At 38.7% G+C, this 21,854-nt stretch overlaps 1 protein-coding gene across 4 annotated transcripts in view; it reads left to right on the top strand.

Moving 5' to 3' along the window:
- The window catches only part of PLD1 (phospholipase D1), a 272,434-nt gene that overhangs the window by 194,275 nt on the left and 56,305 nt on the right, over nt 1-21,854 (top strand). For all 4 annotated transcript variants that reach the window (XM_056807220.1, XM_056807222.1, XM_056807221.1 and 1 more), the window contains 2 exons: nt 7,204-7,317; nt 20,071-20,181. In XM_056807220.1, the coding sequence (XP_056663198.1) occupies nt 7,204-7,317; nt 20,071-20,181 (225 nt within the window). The remainder of the gene's footprint in view (nt 1-7,203; nt 7,318-20,070; nt 20,182-21,854) is intronic.

The following is a 21,854-nucleotide window of genomic DNA, read 5'->3' as shown; positions in this document are numbered from 1 at the left end:
ATGCAATGTATGCACACATGCAGAAATAGATATGTATACATGTCCATGCATATACATGCACACATGCATACATATACATGCATGCAGTCATATACATGTGAGTTGAAGATGATGTTTTACAGAACATCTCATTTAATCTTCACAACAATTTATTAGACCCATATTACAGATGAAGAAACTGAGAGTGAAGACAGTTAAATGACTTGCCCAGGCTCACACAACTAGGAAATCTCTTGGTTTGGGATTTGAACATGAATCTTCCTGCAAGTCCTGCCCTCTATCAGCTAGCTGCTGGAAGACCATGTAGTTCATCATTTTCTTGATGAAGAAACAGCCCCAGAGGAGAGAAGAGATGTTTCTGGGATTGTGCAGACAGTCCACACCAGAGCTGGGAACCAACTCTCTGGTCCTTGAATTCCAAATCCGTTTGTGTTTTCCGCTGTGCCCTGGCAGGTGTCTTTTCGGTCTGATTGCCACCAGTAGGACCAACACATTAAATTATGAGTTCCTCCATTAGACTGTGAGTTCCTCTACTGAATTATGGGCTATGAGGAGGGACCATCTTTTTGGTCTCTGTATTGCTGTTACTTAGCATGGTGCCTGGCATATTATTGACTGACTGACTGACTAACCAAATTTGGGAATAGGGGAACAGAGAGAAATACTTTATTTGATTGACTCTCCTTCCCCATGCTGCAAAGATTAAAGGAGAAGAATCAAGAACAGGGCAAGGGTGCTTCCTTTCATCTGGTGGGTGCTACCCTGTCCTAGCCTTCATTCTCAGGGTACATGTATTTGTGGCGTCCAATATTTATAGGGTCACGTGGTTGATATGTACCATGTCCAGACCCCTGTGCCCATCCATCTGTGTAAAGATTCATGTTTTACCGAAATATGGCACTGCAGCAGAAAGCCACTGGACTCTTAGCCTCATGGCAAAAGGCAGGTCCTGAAGCCAACCATTCAACCAGCAATGCAGGAATACTTCATTGAGAATGAACCATCTTCTTGGCTCATCCTAGAGCTTCTACGTCTAATTGAAAATATGGAAGACACTAGAAGGGTGGAGGACCTTCCATTACTGCAATGTGAATAGAAAGAAGGATGGGCACCCAGAAGCCTTTGTGTTTCGGTGTAGCCTTTGTCTATATGGAGAGACTTACATGGCAGCTAACAAGGGAGATGGGCTCTGAGTATCCCTTAGCCAGAAAGTTATTCATTTCTATTTTTTAGAGAGGAATATTTTATTTTATTGGCCCATTTTCAGGCAGTCATCACTCACCATAAGCAATCCCACTGTCCTTGGATTCCACACATGGTTTCTAGGCATCTTCACCTGCAGGCCTTGGCATTCTTTTCCTACAGCCTGAAACTTCTCTGCTATACTAGAGTCACCTATCCTGGCTCCAAATAGTACTCTTTCCTACCCAATGCAGTGAGGCTGGCAGCCATCAAGGTCCTTTTTTCCCCCCTAAGGATTCTGTCTTTGGAGGCAAGATAACTGGGATAGAATTTAAAATGAGGGAAAGACGCCCTTTCCAAGGATGGCTATTCAGCCATATTCAGTTGTGTTTGACTCTTCCGGACCCCATTGGGGTTTTCTTTGCAAAGATACTGGAGTGGTTAGCCATTTCCTTCTCTAACTCATTTTATAGACAAGGAAGTTAAAGCAAACAGGGTTAAGTGACTTGCCCAAGGTCACACAGCTAATAAATGTTGGAGGTCAGATTTGATCTCAGGAAAATGAGTCTTTCTGACTCCAAGGCTGGTGCTCTATCTACGTTGCCACCTACCTTCTCTATTCATCCAAGAATAGCCATTAGCAATGGGGACAGCTGGACCCCCAAACAAAATTTCCTCTGAGCCATAGGCCAGTATGAATGGCAAAGTGGATAATCTGAGAATAGGGAATAAGTGACTGTGTGTGTGTGTGTGTGTGTGTAGCTTTTCAAATGTTAAAGCACTATATAAACATCAATTATTGGTATAATAATTAACTTTGAATGTTTAATAATATGTTAACACTGCAGAGAGAAAGAAAATTCGCCCTGGGAGGTCTCAGAATGAGGAAATCACTCAACATATTACTGCTTGCTCAAACTTCTGGTCCTTATGTATAAAATGAGGGGGCTGGACTAGATGTTTCTTACTGAAATAATGAGACTCAATTATGGCAAAGTAGTCCCAGGATTTTTTCCAACACAAGCTCTAAGACTGCCAATGGAAGTGAATGAGATTTAAAGTATGGTCAATTCAGTAATCATTGAACTGATTCTCTTTCTCCCGGAGACATAAGGGTGATTGGTTTGTTTGTTAGCTTTTCTAATAAGTGATTACATTAAGCAATCAGCCCCTAACCTTTTTATTTTCTAGGCGACTTGGAGTTTTCACATCATGTTTCCAGCTCAGAATCTGTTGTGTGTGTCCTGTTCATCAATTAACACATTCATACTGAGTTTCTCCAATTTTTCTATTTTCTCTCTCTCAGTCAGTAAGCTTAAATACTGCTGGACACCATATCCTTCTACTTCTACTCTGCACAGAGGAATCCAAAGAGAAGAATATGTCTCACCTACTTTACAGAAGCAACTGATAGTTCAGTGGAATAAGTGCTCAGTCTTGAGTTAGGAAGACCTGAGTTCAAATCTGGACCCAGACATGTATTTCCAGGGTAAACCTGGACAAGTTACTTATCTCAACCTCCTCAACTATAAAATGAAGATAATAATAATATCTACCTCCCAGGATTGTCAGAAAGATCCAATGAGCTAACTGTAAAAAATGCTTGGTAGAGTACAAAGTAATAGCTGTATAAATACTTATTTCTTTCCTTTCTCCTCCACTCCCACTCACTTTTTCTTCTAATCACTTCAAAAAAAAGAGCACTAAACCTTCCATCTTCAAATCAATACTGTATATTGGCTCCAAGGCAGAAGAGAAGTAAGGGCCAGGTGTTAAGTATATTGCTCAGGGTCACACAGCAAGGGAGTGCCTGGTAGAATTAAACCTACAATCTCCCATCTCCAGACCTGACTTTCTATCCACTGAACTATCTACCTGCCTGTTTTAATTGCTATTAATATGCTGAAGTCCTGATGGTGAACCCCATCTCCCTGTCCAGATACTCCAAGCTTGCCCTATCCCATTCCATTTTACAATAGGTTTGAGGAGAAGAAAACTGGGAAGCAGCAAAGTGTGGTGGAAAGATTACTGGAGTTGGAATGCAAGAGCAAGATTCAAATTCTGCTTCTGCTACTTATTCTTTGTGTACATGGACAAGTCACAATTTCTCTAAGCCCTTGTCAATTAGAAACCAAGAGTAGACTAAATGAGTTTTCTTCCTTCCTTCCTTCCTTCCTTCCTTCCTTCCTTCCTTCCTTCCTTCCTTCCTTCCTTCCTTCCTTCCTTCCTTCCTTCCTTCCTTCCTTCCTTCCTTCCTTCCTTCCTTCCTTCCTTCCTTTGTCTCTATCTCTGTCCATCTCTCTCTCTCTCTCTCTCTCTCTCTCTCTCTCTCTCTCTCTCTCTCTCTCTCTCTCTCTCATACTCCGTCTGCCTCTGTCTCTCTTTCGCTCCCTCCCTCACTTCCTTCCCCTCTCTCTTTCTCTCTCTCCCTCTCCCTCTCTATCCCTCTCCCTTTCTCTCTTTCCCTCCCTCCCTCTCTCTTTGTCTCTCCCTCCCTCCTCTCTCTGTGTCTCTCTCTCCCTCCTCTCTCTGTGTCTCTCTCTGTGTCTTTCCCTCCATCCTCTCTCTCTTGTTACAGATAAAAAGAGTGGTTGCTATAAACTGTGACTGTAAAAATATGGTTTCAAATAAAAAATATAGTGGTCGCCATAGAAAAATTCCCAAATATTAAATATACCCAAGTCAGCTGGGTTTTATAGAGATTTTAATTAATACAAATTAAGGAATTAATGAAAAGGAGAGAGAGAGTACGAGGAAATAATGAGGAAAGGGCTAGGCCAACCTATGCCAGCCTAGGCTTAAACCTTAAGAGAGAGATCAGTCAGTCTTTAATCCACTCACCACAAGATTTGTGCCAAGCAGGATTCTAGTGTTCAGAGAGACCCACCAGTTCAGCTCTTCAGCTCAACTAAATTCAGCTACCGAGCCCTTCAATTATCTTTGGCAAGCTGACCCTTCAGAGGTTTTTCTGACCTCCTTTTAAAGAGAATTTTCTCCTATGTCACCTCCCCCAAGTTCTCACATCTACCAATCACAGCAGACATTTTCACAGGACTGACCATTCTTAATTCACATCCTCTTCAGCTCTCAACCTCTCTGGGTAGACTAAAACTTCTGAGTAAGTTTACACCTCTTTGCCTCTTGCGAGTTTGCAAGTTGCCTGACCTTCTAGTGATTAATTTGACCTTCATAGGTACTTAGCACCCCTTTGTATCAGATCCAAAAATATACTTAGCTTAAGGGTTTTTGCTTCACTTTAAGTATGGGTTAAGTACTTTTCATTGTTCAGTAAGGAATTTACAACTTTATTTTCCCTTAAAGTATGCTTAAGTATGGGTGGAGTAATGTTAGAGTTCTCACATTCCTGATCAAGTACCTTCATTGTTTAAAATGGGGAATGGTCTTAACCAAGTGTTCTAAGGTAGAGTCTGAGAATTTTTAACATTCACAAATCTGAGAAATTTTAAGACTCTCTCTTTCTTTCTTTAGTTCTCTCTTGCTCTCTCTCTCAAACTGTCAACTTTCTCTCACTTTGTCTTAGAAGTAATACTAAATATATATTTCAAGTCAAGAAAACTTAAGAGCTAGGCAATTGAAGTCGGGTGACTTAACCTGGGTCACACAGCTAGGAAGTAGCTGAGGCCCAATTTGAACCCAGTACTTACTGTCTCTAGGCCTGGTTCCCTATCCTCTGATCCATCTAGTTGCCCCAACTAAGGTCCCTTTCACTCTTTCATATATACATATATAAATATATACATGTTATATAATATCAAATATTTTATGTGTATAGCTATATCATTTAAATTATATACATGATATGTGTGTTTCTGTGTAAATGTGGGCATGTGTGTGCATAAAACTCAGGATCCTCTGATCTCTCCTCCAAAAACCCTCTCCTCTTTCCCTTCAAGGGGTTAATAGAATGCAGTGGATTTTTGCCCTCCCTCAGTTCCTCTCTTTTAGTTAGCTAAGTCCACTTCTCTCCCAGATTCCTTCTTCACACCCTTTCCCCAGTGAGACTGGGTTATAGAAAATGATGGGAGGGCTTTGAACTAGATAACAACCTCTTTCCTTTCTGTGATGCTATAATCCTATCACTGACTGAGTAGCAGCTCTCAGGCATAATTCACCATTAGATAAACCCTTTTACTGATAAATAACTGAAGCTATTCTCTTCTGATCATTCTACTGGACTTGTGGCCTATTAAGAGCCCAGACTCATCCACCAGAGAATGCCTTCTGTTCATTTCTGTCCCCAGTTCCAAAGGAAATGGCTCTGGCTCATATGATAGCATGGTTCCCTGAGGGTAGAAAATTATGGATCTAGAAGCCAAAGGAAACTCAGAAACTATTTAGTCCACCCTCCCCTCAATTTAACAGATGAGGAAACAAGAATATATCCAGAGTAAACAAGAACATCTGAGATTGATGGGGAATTGGATGGTTTTTTTTTCCTTCCTAAATCAAGTCTTTCTTATTTACTTGAAACACAGAAAGTCAGACAGACTCACATTGTAACAGTAACCCCAGAATTCATTCTAAAACCAAATATAAATGGTTGGGGTCTACTGATACCAAGACCCACCTGCTTAATGAAGATAACATTGGTTGAGAAAGGGTAAGTTGAAAAGGTTACTAAAAAAATGTTAGAAACTAATTTTTAAAAATATTTCCCTCCTCTATCTGGGATGTGGGGGGAAAGCCTTTCCTTTTAGGCTTCAATAAAAAGATAAAATATTTAGTTGGGTGTCTATTATTTAGAAATTATAGAAGGGATAGATTTGCAAATTGTTCATCTCCATCTGATTTAGGGCATGTAAGTTACAAATTAAAATTTTAAATAATGAATTCCCAGTGAAAGAGGATTCAAAGGTAGCACACACACAAGTTTAAATATGTATTATCAAGATATCATTGAAATTTAAGGCATAGCAGCCCTCTTTGCAAGTGAACAGTAATTATTTTCCTTGGTAATTTGCAGAATTTCTCAGTTTGATTTATCATGTGGTGCTTAGCATCATCTACTCTCTTGGGCCATGGAAAGCTGAGTAAACACATTTTTTAAAAAGTAAACAGGAACTTTTAGAAATAATGAAAACATTCCATGAGTAAATCTGGAGGAAATTTTTTAAATGCCCAACATTTTTCTCTGGTGTTAAATTTATTGCTGTTGGACTGAAATATATTTAATTGGTAGTCTCCAGGGATTTAATTTCTAAATCCCAAAATGAATTACTAAAGTAAATGGAATTTGTGGTAGTTTATTTTTACAACAGAGGGAAGATATTAAGGAAGAGATAAAAGGGGGGAGAGAGAGAGCTCTGCTTCCTCAGAGCCAGGTAGAAATTCTAAACCCCAGCCAGGGGAAAGGAGTCTCAAGATGATGAGCCTTTCTCAGAGGTTCACACCTCCAGAAAAAGCAAGGAAACTAAGTCAGCCTTTCACTCACCAAGGTGACTGTCTAAAAGGAAAGCAGTCTGAGTGTCTGTCTTCCAGTCTCTCCTCAAGTGTCTGTCTTCCAGTCCAACTCTGAGTGATTCTTCCAGTCTCTCCTCCAAGTGACTCTTCTTCACTCCAAGCCCAAGTGATTGCTCTCTTTCAGTCCATCTCCGAGTGACTGAATGATCTACTGATTCATCCTGTGTGTCTCTGTTTCCTCTATTTAAAGACTTTTTTCTCTTGTGTCACCTCCCCTAAATTTTACATCTGCCAATCACAGCAGATGACGCTCCTCTCCAGGACTGCCCACTCAATGTATGAAATGGGTTTTCACACCTTTTGTAGTTAGTTAACACTTTTTTTGTAGTTAAAATGAGTAGATCTACTTTAAATACCGAGTTAACACTTTGGGGATTAAAATCTAAAAATAGACCAGGGATTACAATTTTATCTTTACTGTCAAGGAAGAGCTAAGTATCTTCATTGGTACAATCAGGAGATAGCCAAATCCAATCTTCACACTGGTCCATCACAGTAATATTCTGTTTTTATTTCATTTTATTTATTTTATTTTTACAGATTATGAAGTCAAAATATCGATCCCTTTCTTATCCATTCCTGCTGCCCAAGTCTCAAGCCACAGCCCAGGAGTTGCGATACCAGGTGCCTGAGTCTGTGCATGCCACAGTGCAGGTAAGTAAAGAAAGCCATCATTTTCTATTCCTTTAAAATACCTTCTTGGTACTTTGTTTTGTCTTTAATACTGCATTGACAGTTTTATATCTCTTCTCCTCTGTACAGCACATATACACACGTGCACATGCACATACATGTGCACACACACATACCTACCTTCACAATAAAGAAAAACTGTTAAGCAAAACTCTCCGGTAGAGCTTGCAAGTCTGACATCATGTGTAGTGTTCCATACTGGTAGACATCTACAATCTCTCTCCCAGAAAGAGGCGTGTGGCAACCATTCATTCTCATCAATAAAATATTAGTGGTTAAAAATCACCCTTATTTGTTTCAATATCTATTACTTCTTTCCAATCCCTTTAAAACTTAGTAAAAATGAATCATTTCCCATCCCATTTTTAATGACTGTAATAGGTTAGCACTTCTTTAGTCAGTGGTAATAAAGACTTCTTATTTTAATGTGCTGTCATTTCCTCTTTTTAGAAATTTTATTAGATGTGATGAATCGATTATAGTTGCAGTAGGCAGTCATCCAGAAAATGAAGTCATAAGACCTTCAGTTTAGAAGGGCCCTTTGAGATTATCTAGCTGAAACCCCTTATTTTATAGAAAAGAGAATAGAATCCCGGGCTGCTGATGGGTCTTCCTGTAGGCCACTAATTTGTAGCAGAAACGGTTCTGCAATAATGATCTGCTTTTTTGTTTTTTCTCCATATTGTTCAGTCAATTTCAGTCATATCTGACTCTACATGACCTCATTAGGGGTTTTCCTGGCAGAAATACTGGATTAGTTTGCCATTTTCTTCTCCAGTTCATTTTCCAGATGAGGAAACTGAGGCAAAGAAGGTTAAATGACTTTCCCAGAGTCGCACAGCTTCTGAAACTAGATTTGAACTCAGGAAGATGAGTCTTCCTGACTCCATACCCCACACTCTATCCATTACACCAGCTATCTGCCCTAAGACTAGCCTGTGTAAAATCTTAACCTTTCATGTAAATGCCAAATAAGGATTTAACAGCTAATAAATAGGTGAGAATGAGAACTCAAACACCAGATAACAGCCCTGCCTTTTTATTCACAGGTGACTGGGTAAAATAAAATCTCATTTTGAAGGCAACTTCAGAAAGAACAGAGTTCAAATCCTGCCTCAGTCATATATTATGTGCCACTAGGTATCTCATTTAATGTCAATGAACTCCATTTTCCTCTGTGAAATTAAAGGGTGGGGTCCTCTATGATCCCTTCCAGCTCTAAATTTATAATCATCTTATCTTCAATAAATTCAGTTCATATTATTTTGTTTTGGAATTTATTAAAAAAGGAAGAAATGTAGTTTGCTTAGTTTATTGTTACTGCCATTATCATCATTAAAAAATATCAGTTACTTAATGTGATGGGTGCTGGGCAAAGCAAGGTACCATCTGAGGAGGTCGTTCTTTAGACATCAACAATATGAATAGGTGTATTGAAGATAAAGACAGGAAATAATAAATCAAGCATTGGAAGTAAAGTATTTTATACTGCATGGAAGGAAAGAGGCATATATAATTACCAGGTTGGGAGTCATTGTAGATTTGAGCAATGGTAGTTAACATTAGTGAGGAACAATTGATTTAAATTAGTCATTTATAGAAATCCATTCACTCGTTAAATCCATTTTGGTAGTTTTGGTTGTCGTCTTATTGTACCACTTATTGCCTAGTTAAGAAAATGGCACACAATTTAAGATACAATCAGGACCTACTTTATAGGAAACCCAAAAATATCTGTGGTAAGAAGAACTCTGAGCTCATATTAATATTTGACTTATTGAAGACTTAGAGAACATCTCTTGAATTAATTAAGTTATGACTATAACATTGCCTTCTTGAAAGGATCATGCTTTTTGTGTGCTGCTTCTCAATGAAGTAGAATTTGTTTTGTATGGAAGGAAGAAGACTGAAGAGTTGTACTACCTTGGAGATGTGAGCTCTGGTTCTGTCTGGACCATTGGCACTTTGGGTGGTCTGAGGCTAATCTCATCCAATTTATTTCAATTCAACAACCACCTTTTAAGCTCCTGCTATAAGCAAGACATCATGCTAGGCTCTGGCAATGCAAAGTTAAACATTCAAAAATAGTCCCTGTCCTCAAGGAGTTTATATTCTGTTAGGAGATACAACATCCTCATAAATATGTGTCATACAACTTGATTTGAGGTTAAAGAGCACAAGCAACTGGGAGAATCCATGAGAAGTACAGAAGGGAGACTGAATCTGAATTGAGCTTATAGGCATTGAGTACTTAATACAGGGTGTCCCCAAAGTCTTAGCTTAAACTCAAATTTTGGGGGCACTATTCATTGGAAGGACAAATACTAAAGCTGAAACTTAAGTACTTTGGCTATGTAATGAGAAGACAGGACTATCAGTGGGTCCTAAGGGGTCCTAACAAACATTCGGGGGTCCCGAAGGGATGAGGAGAAGGAGATCTGGGGAGAAGGATGACACATGTCAGGAGGACCAGTGAAGCTGGTAGAAATCAGAGGCAAGGTTTATTGATCACAGCTAGTATTTTATAGAGAAATTGACATAGGCTAAGGGATTAGGTAAGCCTTTTGCAGGGATGATGGTTAGTAATGATTTACAATCTTAGTACGACTTAGTTTACCTCACTGAAACCTAGACAGTTTTCTATAGGGTAATAATTCAATATGTCAATGTATAACCATCTAGTCCAGATTCTCAGGGAAATGTTTGGCTTCAGTGGGTAGAACAAGGACCTCTAATTGTTGCCAAGTACGGGAGGGGTTTTGGGGGCCTCATGTGATGCCTAGGCTACGTGACCAATTCTGGCCAGACCATGGCTTCCCAGAGACCTTGCAATCTGGGGTTCACTTTCACTACTAGAGACTATTCAGGACTTGTTGGAAAAGACCCTAATGTTGGTAAAAGACTGAAGGGAAAAGAAGGGGATGGCAGAGGACGAGATGGAAACAGTGAATGTGAGCTTGGACAGACTTTGAGAGCTAGTGAAGAATGCATACTGTGGTTGATGGTATCACAAAGAGTCAGACATGACTGAACAAATGAACAATAATGATAATGAATGTCCATAATAGAGCACTAGATACTGAGTAGGGGACAAAAGAGAGATTTTTCTCCTCCCACCAAAATCAAAGGATCACAGATTTGGAGCTGGAAGAAACCCTAGAAGTCACCAAATCCAAATCCTCATTTTATAGATGGGGTAATTGAGACCCAACTATCAGAGGTGGGATTTGAATCCAAGTTCTTTGATCCCAAAGCCATTGCTCATTCTACCTTACCATACTGTCTAATTTGGGAAGACCTTATTTTGATCATTGATGTTTCTAATGTTTTAGTCTAGATGTGGGCCTTTCTGAGTTGTACCCCACCACCACTTCAGACTGGGGTTCATTGCCTATATATAGCTTGGCTCTTTTGTCTGAAAAAAGCCAAGTCTCAGAACATGTTGGACAGCTTAGTCTTTGCTAAACATCATTGCTGTGTGCCCTGTAAGGAGATGAGAAACCCAGAAGTAGCACCCACCTGGTTGTTTTAGGGACCGATTATTAATGAGTAGCTGGCTTTTACATGTCATCTCACTGGACTCTCCCAACAATCTGGTAAGGAAAAGGTTATCATCATTCCCACTGAGGATCAAAGAGGGCTTTAAGGGACTTGCCTGGTGGGACACAACTAGGAAATGTTACAGCTGGGTTTTGAACCCAAGGCTCCTTCTGCCCAGAAAAGCAATCTTTTCTACCATACCACATTATAATCACATATATGGATCCTAAAATGTTATCAGCATAAGATTGTCTGCAGTAAATTTGGTCCTGAATTCTATAAGAGTACCTTTAGGGGGCTATAGCTTGAGATAATGAAATTTGATCATCTCTGTGTCATGTTCAGAAGCCAAGAATTTTTGATGAAACAACGCTGAAGGCAATACAGGAATCATAAGTTACAAGTGAATTATAAATCATGTCACAATAAAAGGTATAGCCGAAAGCCTAATGGGATCTGCTTGTTCAAATTAGTTTCTTCCAAGGGGATGCAGTAGAAGGGAGACTCATTTTTCAAACCAAATGAGATAATGTGTGTAAAGCACTTCATAAACCTTAAAGCGCTATATAAATGTGAGCTATTATTATTATCATTTTAAAAGGGAATGGTAGCTCTTAGAGAAATGCATTGGGAATAGTACACAGTAGTTGGGAGACTGCGGGGTTTAGAGCCAGAGAATCTGAGTTCAGACCTTAATTCTGCCATATACTCCCTGTGGGACCTCCAAATTCCCATTCAAGCTTGAAGTCTGTGCTCCTTTCACTTCCCCCCCTCTCTTCCCCCCTTCTTCCCCCCTAAACATCCCTAGTTCTTTCTTTTCTTTAAACCCACATCTGAAGGCAATAGGGTTAAGTGACTTTCCCAAGATCACACAGCTAGGAAGCATCTGAGACCCTTTGGTTGAGGTAGCATTGCCTCTAGTAGCTTCACCATTCTGATTATCTTTCTCTGGACATGCCTTAATTTGTTGATGTCCTTCATAAACTATGATATCCCAACTAAGCACAATATTCCAGATGTAGGGTGAACAGAGAATTGTCCAGAGTAACTATCACCTCCCTCCCTCATTTCCTCAGTGTGGATACTCACTATTTCTCTATTAACATGCTCTTATCCTTTTTTTTTTACCATCCTATCCTACCACTGATGCATATCAAACATGCAGGTCACTGAAACTCTGACATTTTTTCACACATATCATTGTGTAAGCATGTCTCCTCAATCCTGCACTTGTGCAATTGACTTCTTAGTCCAAAATATAAGATTTCACATTTATCTCTATTTAATTACAACTTAATTAGATTCCATTTATCCCTGTTAAGTTCTATCTGCCTACCCTATGAAGATTGCTTTAGATCCTACTGTTGTCATTTGGTAGTAGAGCTACTCTTCTTTCCTACCTCAGCTTAGGGTCATCGGCACATTTTATAAGCCCACTAGATCCTCTCTCTGCTTTGAGGTCACGAATACTAGTTCTAAACACCACTGGGTCAGAAAACCAAGTCATTGGAGCTTCAAACATAAACTTCCTTCCAAGCTGACACTGTCCTACGAATTACTTGGGTCAGGTCAATCAGCTAGTTTAGAATCCACAAAACAGTGTCTTTCCATTTTGTCCTTGAGGGTAGCATGGGAGGCTTGGTCGAATGCTTTGCCTAAATTCTAGACTTTCAGTGTCTACATCATTTGAGTGACCTAATGGTCCAGTAACTTTTGGATTTATTACTACTATCATTCCAACACAGCACTTTCTTATTAGGAATTCTCTTCAACAGTGTTAGAATCACAGAATAGGATGGGGTTGCATTCCGAGGAATGAATTCCCAACCGCCATGCTCCTCAGTGGATTCTTATGCTCCTTTTTCTCTGGCTAAGGTAGCTCTGTGCCCATGCCAAAAATAATTCTTCTTCTTTTTGGATAATTATCTACCAAGCTTTGTCTTCCCCCTGAGACAGACAGACAGACACACACACTCAATTGTGTATGTATATGTAACCTCTCTGTCTATATATGTATAAACACGTACCCATATATTTATATCTATGAATATATTAAATGTACATGCATCTTACATAGATAGTATAATAAATTATGTATAATATATTATGTATATAATTATGTTGTTCTGGTCATTCACTTGTTTTCAGACATGTTCAATTCTTTATGACCCCTTTTGGGGTTTTCTTGTCAGAGATCCTGGAGTTGTTTGCCATTTCCTTCTCTGGCTCATTTTATAGATGAGAGAACTGAGGCAAACAGAGCTGAGTGACTTAGGATATTATATATTATATACACATTGCATAAAATATACTACTTATATTACATGATACGGGAATATATTAAATATACTTGTGGCTGTATTACATATAAAGGTATATATTAAATGTGTGTATATAAATATCTATTTAACATATATGTGATGTATATATATATATATATGAAAACTGTATCTTGCTTATATGTAGTTGTTTGAATGCTGTCTCACCTTTTTGGTATGAGATCCTTGAGGGAAGGGACTGTATTTTTTATTTTCTTTGTCCTCCTGGGACTTAACTCCATCCCTGACCCACAGTAGGCATTTAATAAAAGCTGGATAACTGATTGACAGACTCAGCCATCACCTTCAGCCCCAGGCCATATTACCAGGCTATACAAACCCCAGGATTTCTAGCCTACCCTCAGTTGCACTCAGGCCTCCAGCCTAACTGCCTGCTTCTGAGAGTGAATGACTGCAATGTCCTGAGTCATCAGTGCTACCAAAGCTGAAGTGGCACAAACTCTTCCCTGCCCAGTCCATCTTAGTTCTCCTTCCTTCCTCCCCTCTCCAACACACACATACACACAGACACACACACACACACACACATCATTTTTTCCCCTTAGAGAATTGTTCTCAAGGAGAATCTCTATAATTAAATGTAAGCATACATTCCTCCTCTGCATCTGCAGCCCTGATATAACCACAGTGCCCTCTGGCATTATTAGTGAAATGACAAAAGGGGGGGGGGTAGAGAAGGAAGGCAGGAAAAAAGGAGGGAGAGATGGAGAGGGAGAGGGAAAGGCGGGGGGAGAGAGAGAGTCAAAGATTTAGGCATAGGCTAGCTCCCCCAAAATTGATTTCTGCTTCTTGAAAATGGCTTTATAGACTTGGCACGTTGCTCTGGCAGCTTCTGCAGACCCTTCACAAATAAGGTTGGGTTCTTTCCTTTAGCCGTAGGCACATGAACCAAAATCTGCCAGAAGAATCCAGAGGGAAGGCAGCCAGAAAGAGACAGAGGAGAGTACTCCGAAATTGCTGAGGTGCAGAGAATAAAAAAATGCAAGGTGTGGTGGTTTTTTTTAGAGGAATAAACTATATCACCCAGCAATATAAGAACTGCCTTGATATAGTACCAAGTGATGAAAGTTACAATTCTGATAAGTTTTACAATTTCAAGTCAGCCCAGCTTGAGGAAGCAAGCCCTTGATTTGAAGTCTGAGGATCCATATTTGTAAGCTGGCTTTGATATTTAATAATGATTACCATCATAATAACTAATATTTTATAGCACTTAAAAGCCTAAGATTTGAATCTCTTCTGACCTTCACAAAAACTCCTTATTTGGGGGCTGTTGGTGTCTTCCCCCTGAGAGATATATACGCACATGCTACGCGCAAGGACAAAATGAGGAGATGAGCTAGATAACAGCACACTTTGGTGGATTCCAAACTAGTTGAATGACCTGACCCAAGAAGTAGTAATTAATAGCACAATGTCAGCTTGGAAGGAAATCTGTGGTTGAATCTCTAATGATCTGGTCTGGCCCACTGGTATTTAGTACTATTATCTGAGACCTCAAGGCAGGGAGAGAGTATCTGGTGTGCTTTAAAAGATTGGTGCTGTGATTATCGTCCCCATGGAATTATCCTTTGAATATCAGAGCCTCAGTTTCCTCACATGTCAAATGAGGCTGTTGGACTAGATGAGAAGACCTCTAAAGTTCCTTATAGCCGGTGGGTACCAGAGCCAGCTCAAACTTCCACTAGAGCTTATTGTTAAATTTTCCACATGAGCATTTACACCTTGGAAATTGGAAAACATTTCAAACCAAGGCTTGATTTATTATTGTGTTGATTTTCTAGACATAAGAAAGTCTAGAGAAAATGTTAATAATTCAGCTTACACTGCGAGAAGGGAATTTGTGTTTTGATTTGATCAATTAGAGATTTGGACTTCTCTTCCATTTGTTCTGAATTTGGGTCAATCAGCAACCAGGGAATTGATCCCATAGGTGCTGCCCCCCAGGGTGGTGCCAGGCTAATTGAGGAGCTGTGATTGGTTCCTGAGGGGGTGATGTAGTAGGGAATGGCTTATAAGGTGAGACCCTGCAGGAAGCTAGGGGTTTGTTGGGTTTTTTTTTTCTCTGAGACTGAGGTTCTGAGACACACTATGGCTTTACCTCCTTCCTACATTTTCCTCTCTCACTGTCTTTACCTTGCTATAATAAAGCTAACAGCCTCATGACTTAAGAGCTAATTTCTGTATTTGTCAACCCCATTCTAACCATTCCAACACTTAATGTGCCTTCAGAGCTCTGGTTATTAAACATTTACCATCATGCCACTACCACAATCTAAATCCCAGAGTCCAATGGAGATGACTGTTAAGACACTAATGGAACAATGTTTATTCATTCATTTTTCAGTTCATTCAACCAGCAATACTATTAATTGGTGTCTACTGTGTGTAGGCTACTATGCTCGGCATACAGAAGATAGAAAAGTTTATGTTCCACGAGGTCCCTGCCATCATGGAGCTTCCATTCTAGTAGGCAGAAAAGAACAAATACAGTTATTGTGTGATGTTATATGTTATAATTACCTATATTAAAGAATTGGAAAACAAAGGAAAATTTGAGGGACAAAGCTTCATGGAACCATTGGAAGCTGTAGCGCATAGGAATTTGCAAGCAAAGATAGAGAAGGGAAACATTCCAAGAATGGGGAACCTCATGAGCAAAGACAAGGAGGTGGGAGAATGGAAAATATTTTTAGGGACAATGAATCCTGGGCCAATTTGGTGAGAATATAGAATGCATGGAGAGGAATATTATCACTCAGGACTGAAAAGAAAGCTTTGTGTATTGGACATTTATTAGCTATGTGATTTGGGATAAGCCACCTAGCTACTCTGCCTGGAAACTGATAAGTTTCCTTATCAGTAAAATTGGGATTATAGTAGTATCTACCTTTTAGGGTAGCCATGAGAAGAAAATGAGATTAATGTTTTTAAGCACTTGGCACATCTAAAGATCCTATATAAGTCCTCTCTCTAACAATAACATTTATATAATAATATTATTATTAAATAATGTTAAATTTAATTGTGGTTGGACTCTGAATATTTTAAATAGGTGGTTGCCAGGGATTTAATTTCTAAATCCTAAAATGAATCACTAAAGTAATTTAATTAATTAATAAAGTATTAAGGGGGGGGAGAGAGAGAGAGAGAGAGAGAGAGAGAGAGAGAGAGAGAGAGAGAGAGAGAGAGAGAGAGAGAGAGAGAGAGAGAGAGAGAGAGAGAGAGAGAGAGAGAGAGAGATTTTCTTCTGATATCACCCAGCCAGGGGAAAAAAGTCTCAAGACAAAGGGCAGGGTCACTAAGTCAGCCTTTCACTCACCAACAGTGACCCTCTAAAATGGAAAAGCAGTCTGAGGTCTCCTTCATGAGTTCCTCCAGGAATCTAGTTAATCCAGTCCAACTCCAAATCAGAGAATCCTCCATCCAAATTGAATCTCTAATCAAATATCTTCTTCTGGCCTCTGATCGTCTTTTTAAAGATCTTTTTCTCTTGTTTCACCTCCCCTAAATTTCACATCTACCAATCACAGCAGACACTTTTCTCCAGGACTGCCCACTCTTTAGTTCACACCTTCTTTGCTTAGATTATATCTTTTGGGTTACTTAACACCTTTTTTGGTTAGTTCACCTTTTGTAGTTACTTAACACCTTTTTGTAGTTAAAATGGGTAGATCTACTTAAATACTGAGTTATCACCTTTTTGTAGATTACAATCTGAAAATAGATTGTGGATTACAATTTAATCTTCCCAATAAAGGAAGAGCTAAGTACCTTCATTGTTACAATCAGGGGAGAGCTAAATCTGATCTTCACAATAATCAATATTAGATGAATTAATATTGAGTTAAATAATATTAAATAAATTTATTATATATAAGTACATAATATTAATTACATCATTACTATGTATTATTAAATTATTTTATTATGTATAAATATATCAGTATTAAATATAATGATATTATTAGATATAATCTACATTAAGTATAATTATATGATATTAATGATGTCTCTTAAATATTCATCATTTCATGTGATTATGTAATTATATTAACAAAATCAACCTTTATTAAATATAAATATTTAATTATTTAATTATGTATGTGTATATCAATCATAACAAAATTATTTATTATTAGATAATCATATCCATTATAAAGTATAATAATATAGTGAATAATGATATTTCTTATTAGATAATTACATAATTAATTATCCATATTTGTATAATAGTAATGATGATATTTAGCATAGATATCAATATTCATTATTATATATAATTATACAATATTAGGGAAATTATATCAATGTTCATTGTTATGTGTTGTTAATATTATTGTTAATTATATAATAAAATAGGAATCATTAATCATTGTTGATATATAATATTAATGATAGTGACATTATTTATTATTGAATAATATTTATCATGTGTAATGTATATTAATGATAACATTTCCTATTAGATAATATTAATTATTATATATACTTATGTAATGATAAAACAACAATATTCATTATAAAAATAGAACTAGCATAACTTTAATACATAATATTTGTGATGATAATGATAATGGCCATCTCTAGGTATTTTACTGATGAAAGAGCCATCTGGTTCCAAAGCTTGTCTGTCTTCCCGTACATATGCCATAACCACCTCCAAGTTCTTTCAAGAGCTTTAAGCCCAGAAAACTTTTTAGGTTACAGAATATATTGGAGAGAGACTTTTAGGGCAAGAATTATAGTTCTAAGAATGATCGCTAGAATACATACAGCACGAGTGTCACAGAAGTCCTATGGACCAGATAGCTTTATTATCCCCATTCTACAGATGAAGAACTCCAATATCTATGGTATTACCTAGGATTACACAACTACTAAGTGTCTGAGACTAGATTCAAAACAGGGCTTCCTGACCCCCAAGTTGAATGCCATGATGCCTCCCATGGATGCCATTGGGATGCTCCTTGCTTGCTTTGCTTTGCAATAAGTTCAGTATTAAAAAGCAGAGAAAAGAAGCCACCTATTTGCCACCCTACTTCTGAAAAGTCATCAACTTGATGTAGTGGTATCTGATGGTTGTTGATTGAGTAGAGGAAGGTAGAGGGATACGAGACTGCATTAATGGAAAGGATCAATGAAGTCTTCAGATCAAGGGAACATCCTTAGGAATGTCTTCCTCCAAAGATAGACTCCTATTATGCAACCTATGAGTTCCATTTGGAAACAATATGAGAAGAAGATTGGGAGTTGTGCTTGCCTCGAGGTTTTGTTTGTGCTTAAAAGGGGGCCACAGCAGGAGGAAAAATGATGGGTTCCAGTGGTAATTTTGAGAAGAAACATATTTTTAGAGAACCGCTCCTGCATTTTTCATATACATTCTGTAATTTTGTAATGCTGAGGTTTGAAAAGTGGAGGCTAGACTTGGCTCCAGCTATATTTGGGGCAATATGATCTATGCACATTTCTGCATGAGTTATGATCAATTTCGGTCTTGGCACCATTACTTCGGTTTAATCCAGAAATGGAATATGTGCAGAGAAAAAAAGGAAAACGAGAAGAGAAGCTGGAAAAAATAGGCATTTGTAGTGTTGAAAATATTTCACCGAAGTAGTACACACATTTGTCTGAGCCATCTAATTTTTATTTTGGTGCAATAAATTGGATTACAGGCTTTTCATTTGAGATTTCTAGAAATTATACTAATATTGATTAATGACCATAGACTGCCATGGTGTATGTGCTTGTCTTCACCCAGAACATACAGAAGAGATGACTATAGCTTTCACCCTGGCTAAGTCATTTAACCCTATTCACCTCAGTGTCCTCATCTGAAAAATGAGCTGGAGAAGGAAATGGTAAACCTTTCTAGTATCTTAACGGCATGACCCTGGCTAAGTCACTTGACCCTCTTTGCCTCAATTTCCTCATCTGGAAAATGAGCTGAAGAAGAAAATGGCAAACAACTCCAGTACCTTTCCCAGTTGAATTATGTGCTACAAATGTCTGGGAAATCCTCTCAGAGGAGGTAAGACTTGAATTTGCTTCAAAGTATCAGTGACATTTGGAGAATGGAATTTGTGACAAAGAAATCCAAACCACAAAAGTTCATTTCTTTATTTCTTTTTTTAATTCCTTGCTTTCAATCTTATTATTAATTCCAAGAAAAAAGAGCAACAAGAGTCAAGCAATGGGGGTTAAATGATTTATCCAAGGTCACTCAGCTAAGAAGTATCTGAGGTCAGATTTGAACCCATGTCCTCTTGACTTCAGACCTGGCGTTCTATCCATTGTGCCACCTAGCTGCCCCAAAGGCCACCTCTTCCTAATGGTTCATTGGAAGAAAATACCCCAGGGAATATGTACAGGTATACAGAGAGGGGTTCCTCTCTGTGGCATGTCCTGAGAGACAGCACAGTTTGGAGGAGAGAGTATCTCTTCTGAGCATTGTCTGCAAGACAAGGATTATTATCCCCATTTTACAGATGAGAAAACTGAGTCTGAGAGGTCAATAATTTTCCCATGACCACACAACTAAGAGGTACCAGAGGCTGAGTTCCAACCCAGGTGGGCTTGGACTTACCTATCTTTTCCACTCTTCTTAAGCTCATAAGATGGCAAATATTTTTCAATTAATGATGCAAATATCTTCTGTAAAATGGGGAGAATCATGTAACTCCATCCCAGGATTGTTGTGAGGGTCACATGAGATAATAATTGTGACATGCCTGGTGCATAGTAAGCACGAGATAAATGTTGTTACTTTTATGATTAAAGTCACAACCATTTGGCGATTATTTAAGGTTTAATCTTTCTTCATTTTCTCCCATAGTTACTCCGTTCTGCTGCAGATTGGTCTGCTGGCATAAAATACCATGAAGAATCCATCCATGCTGCGTATGTTCATGTGATAGAGAACAGCAAACACTACATATACATAGAAGTAAGTCCCCGGCATGAGAAATGGTGAGAATCTGCTTTCCCCGGGAGAATTCTTTCTCATGACAGTGGCTTCTCTGTCGGTGGCCAACCACTGGTGTGGTCTGATGGCAAGAGAGTTGGGGAAGGGCTCCGTGTCTCCCAAATGTCACCCCATCCCTGCTTTCTGAAATCCTACTATTGGAATGTCAGTGCCTTGGGCTAAGGGCAGTGTCTCCAGCCGTTCTCCTTAAAAGGACATACTGCCTGGGAAGTAGATGAATGGCTTACGTTTTTGCTTCCTTTCTAATACTAGCTGGAGAAGGAAATGTCAAGAGACTCCAGGATCTTAGCTACGTGGCCCTGGGCAAGTCATTTAACTCCGTTTGCCTCAGTTTCCTCATCTATAAAATGAAATGGAGAAGGAAATGGCAAACCACTCTAGTATCTTAATTGTTTGACCCAGAGTGAGTCATTTAACCCTATTTGCCTCAGTTTCCTCATCTTTAAAATGAGGTAGAGAAGGAAATGGCAAACCACTCTAGAGTCATCCCAAATGGACTCACAAAGAGTCAGACATGAAATGAAGTAACTTAATAACAAGGGTTAAGGACATGGGGGACTTGAGGGTAAGTGGGGGAGACCAAGCAGAGTTACGTTTCTGAAATAGAAGCTTTGGAAGCTTCCATTTGCCTGTGTAGCTGCTCGGCTCTCCGGAGCCCAGTTTGAGCTGCCTCCAGCATAGCTCTCTCTCCAGATAACTTCCTATGAGGAGCTCTCCCCACTGAAGATCTGCAACTATTTTGCTTCTTAAAGTTATAGTGAGTTGCTTAGAAGGAATAGAAGGAAGACTTTCCCAGAGTCTTACACTCAATATGTATCCGAGGTGAGACTTGAATGCATGGTTTCCTGACTCTGATGCCTGCTCTCTATAGGGTTTTCTGTCTCAATACATTTATTTTGCCCAATATGTTTATGTTCTGAGTGCTGGCTTATGGGGCGGGGGGAGTTAAAATATTTTAAATGAAAGAATCCCAGAGAAAAAAAGATTTTGTTGTTTGGTCATGTCAAACTCTTCGTGACTCCATGCGAGGTTTCTTTGGAAGAGCTATTGGATTGGTTTGACATCTCCTTCTCCAGCTCATTTTACAGATGAGGAAACTGAGGCAAAAAGAGTTAAGGGACTTCCCTAGGGTCACACAGCAAAGTAAGTGTCAAATGCCATATTTTACATCTAGTCTGCTTGACTTCATGTCCAGTGCTCTATCTGATACATCACCTCACTGCCTCAAAAAACAGAAAAAAAGTAATAAAAGTCTACCCATTTAAGGGAGTGAGAACCTAGACTCTAATATAATATTCTGTGCTATAGTGTTTTTAATTCTTTAATCTGGCCAAACTTAATTAATCCAATAATGAATCTGATCAAATGTAATTTAATTTAAATTACCTTCTAAAGAACTGCCAGTGTGAAATAATATTTTCATCATTTACTTTGCTAAGTTGTCTCAAATTACTTTTTTTTTAAAGCCTTATCTTCCATTGTAGAATCAAGGCAAAAGGGTGGTAAGGGGTAGGTAATGGGGGTTAAGTGACTTGTCCAGGGTCACATAACTTGGAAGTATCTGAGACCAGATTTGAATCTAGGACCTCCCATCTCTGAACTTGGCTCTCAATCCACTGAGCCACCTAACTACC

Source organism: Monodelphis domestica, chromosome 8 (assembly GCF_027887165.1).
Source record: "Monodelphis domestica isolate mMonDom1 chromosome 8, mMonDom1.pri, whole genome shotgun sequence".
NCBI lineage: Eukaryota > Metazoa > Chordata > Mammalia > Didelphimorphia > Didelphidae > Monodelphis > Monodelphis domestica.
Note: the sequence above shows the minus strand (reverse complement) of the source record. Positions and strands in the feature narration are given on the sequence as shown.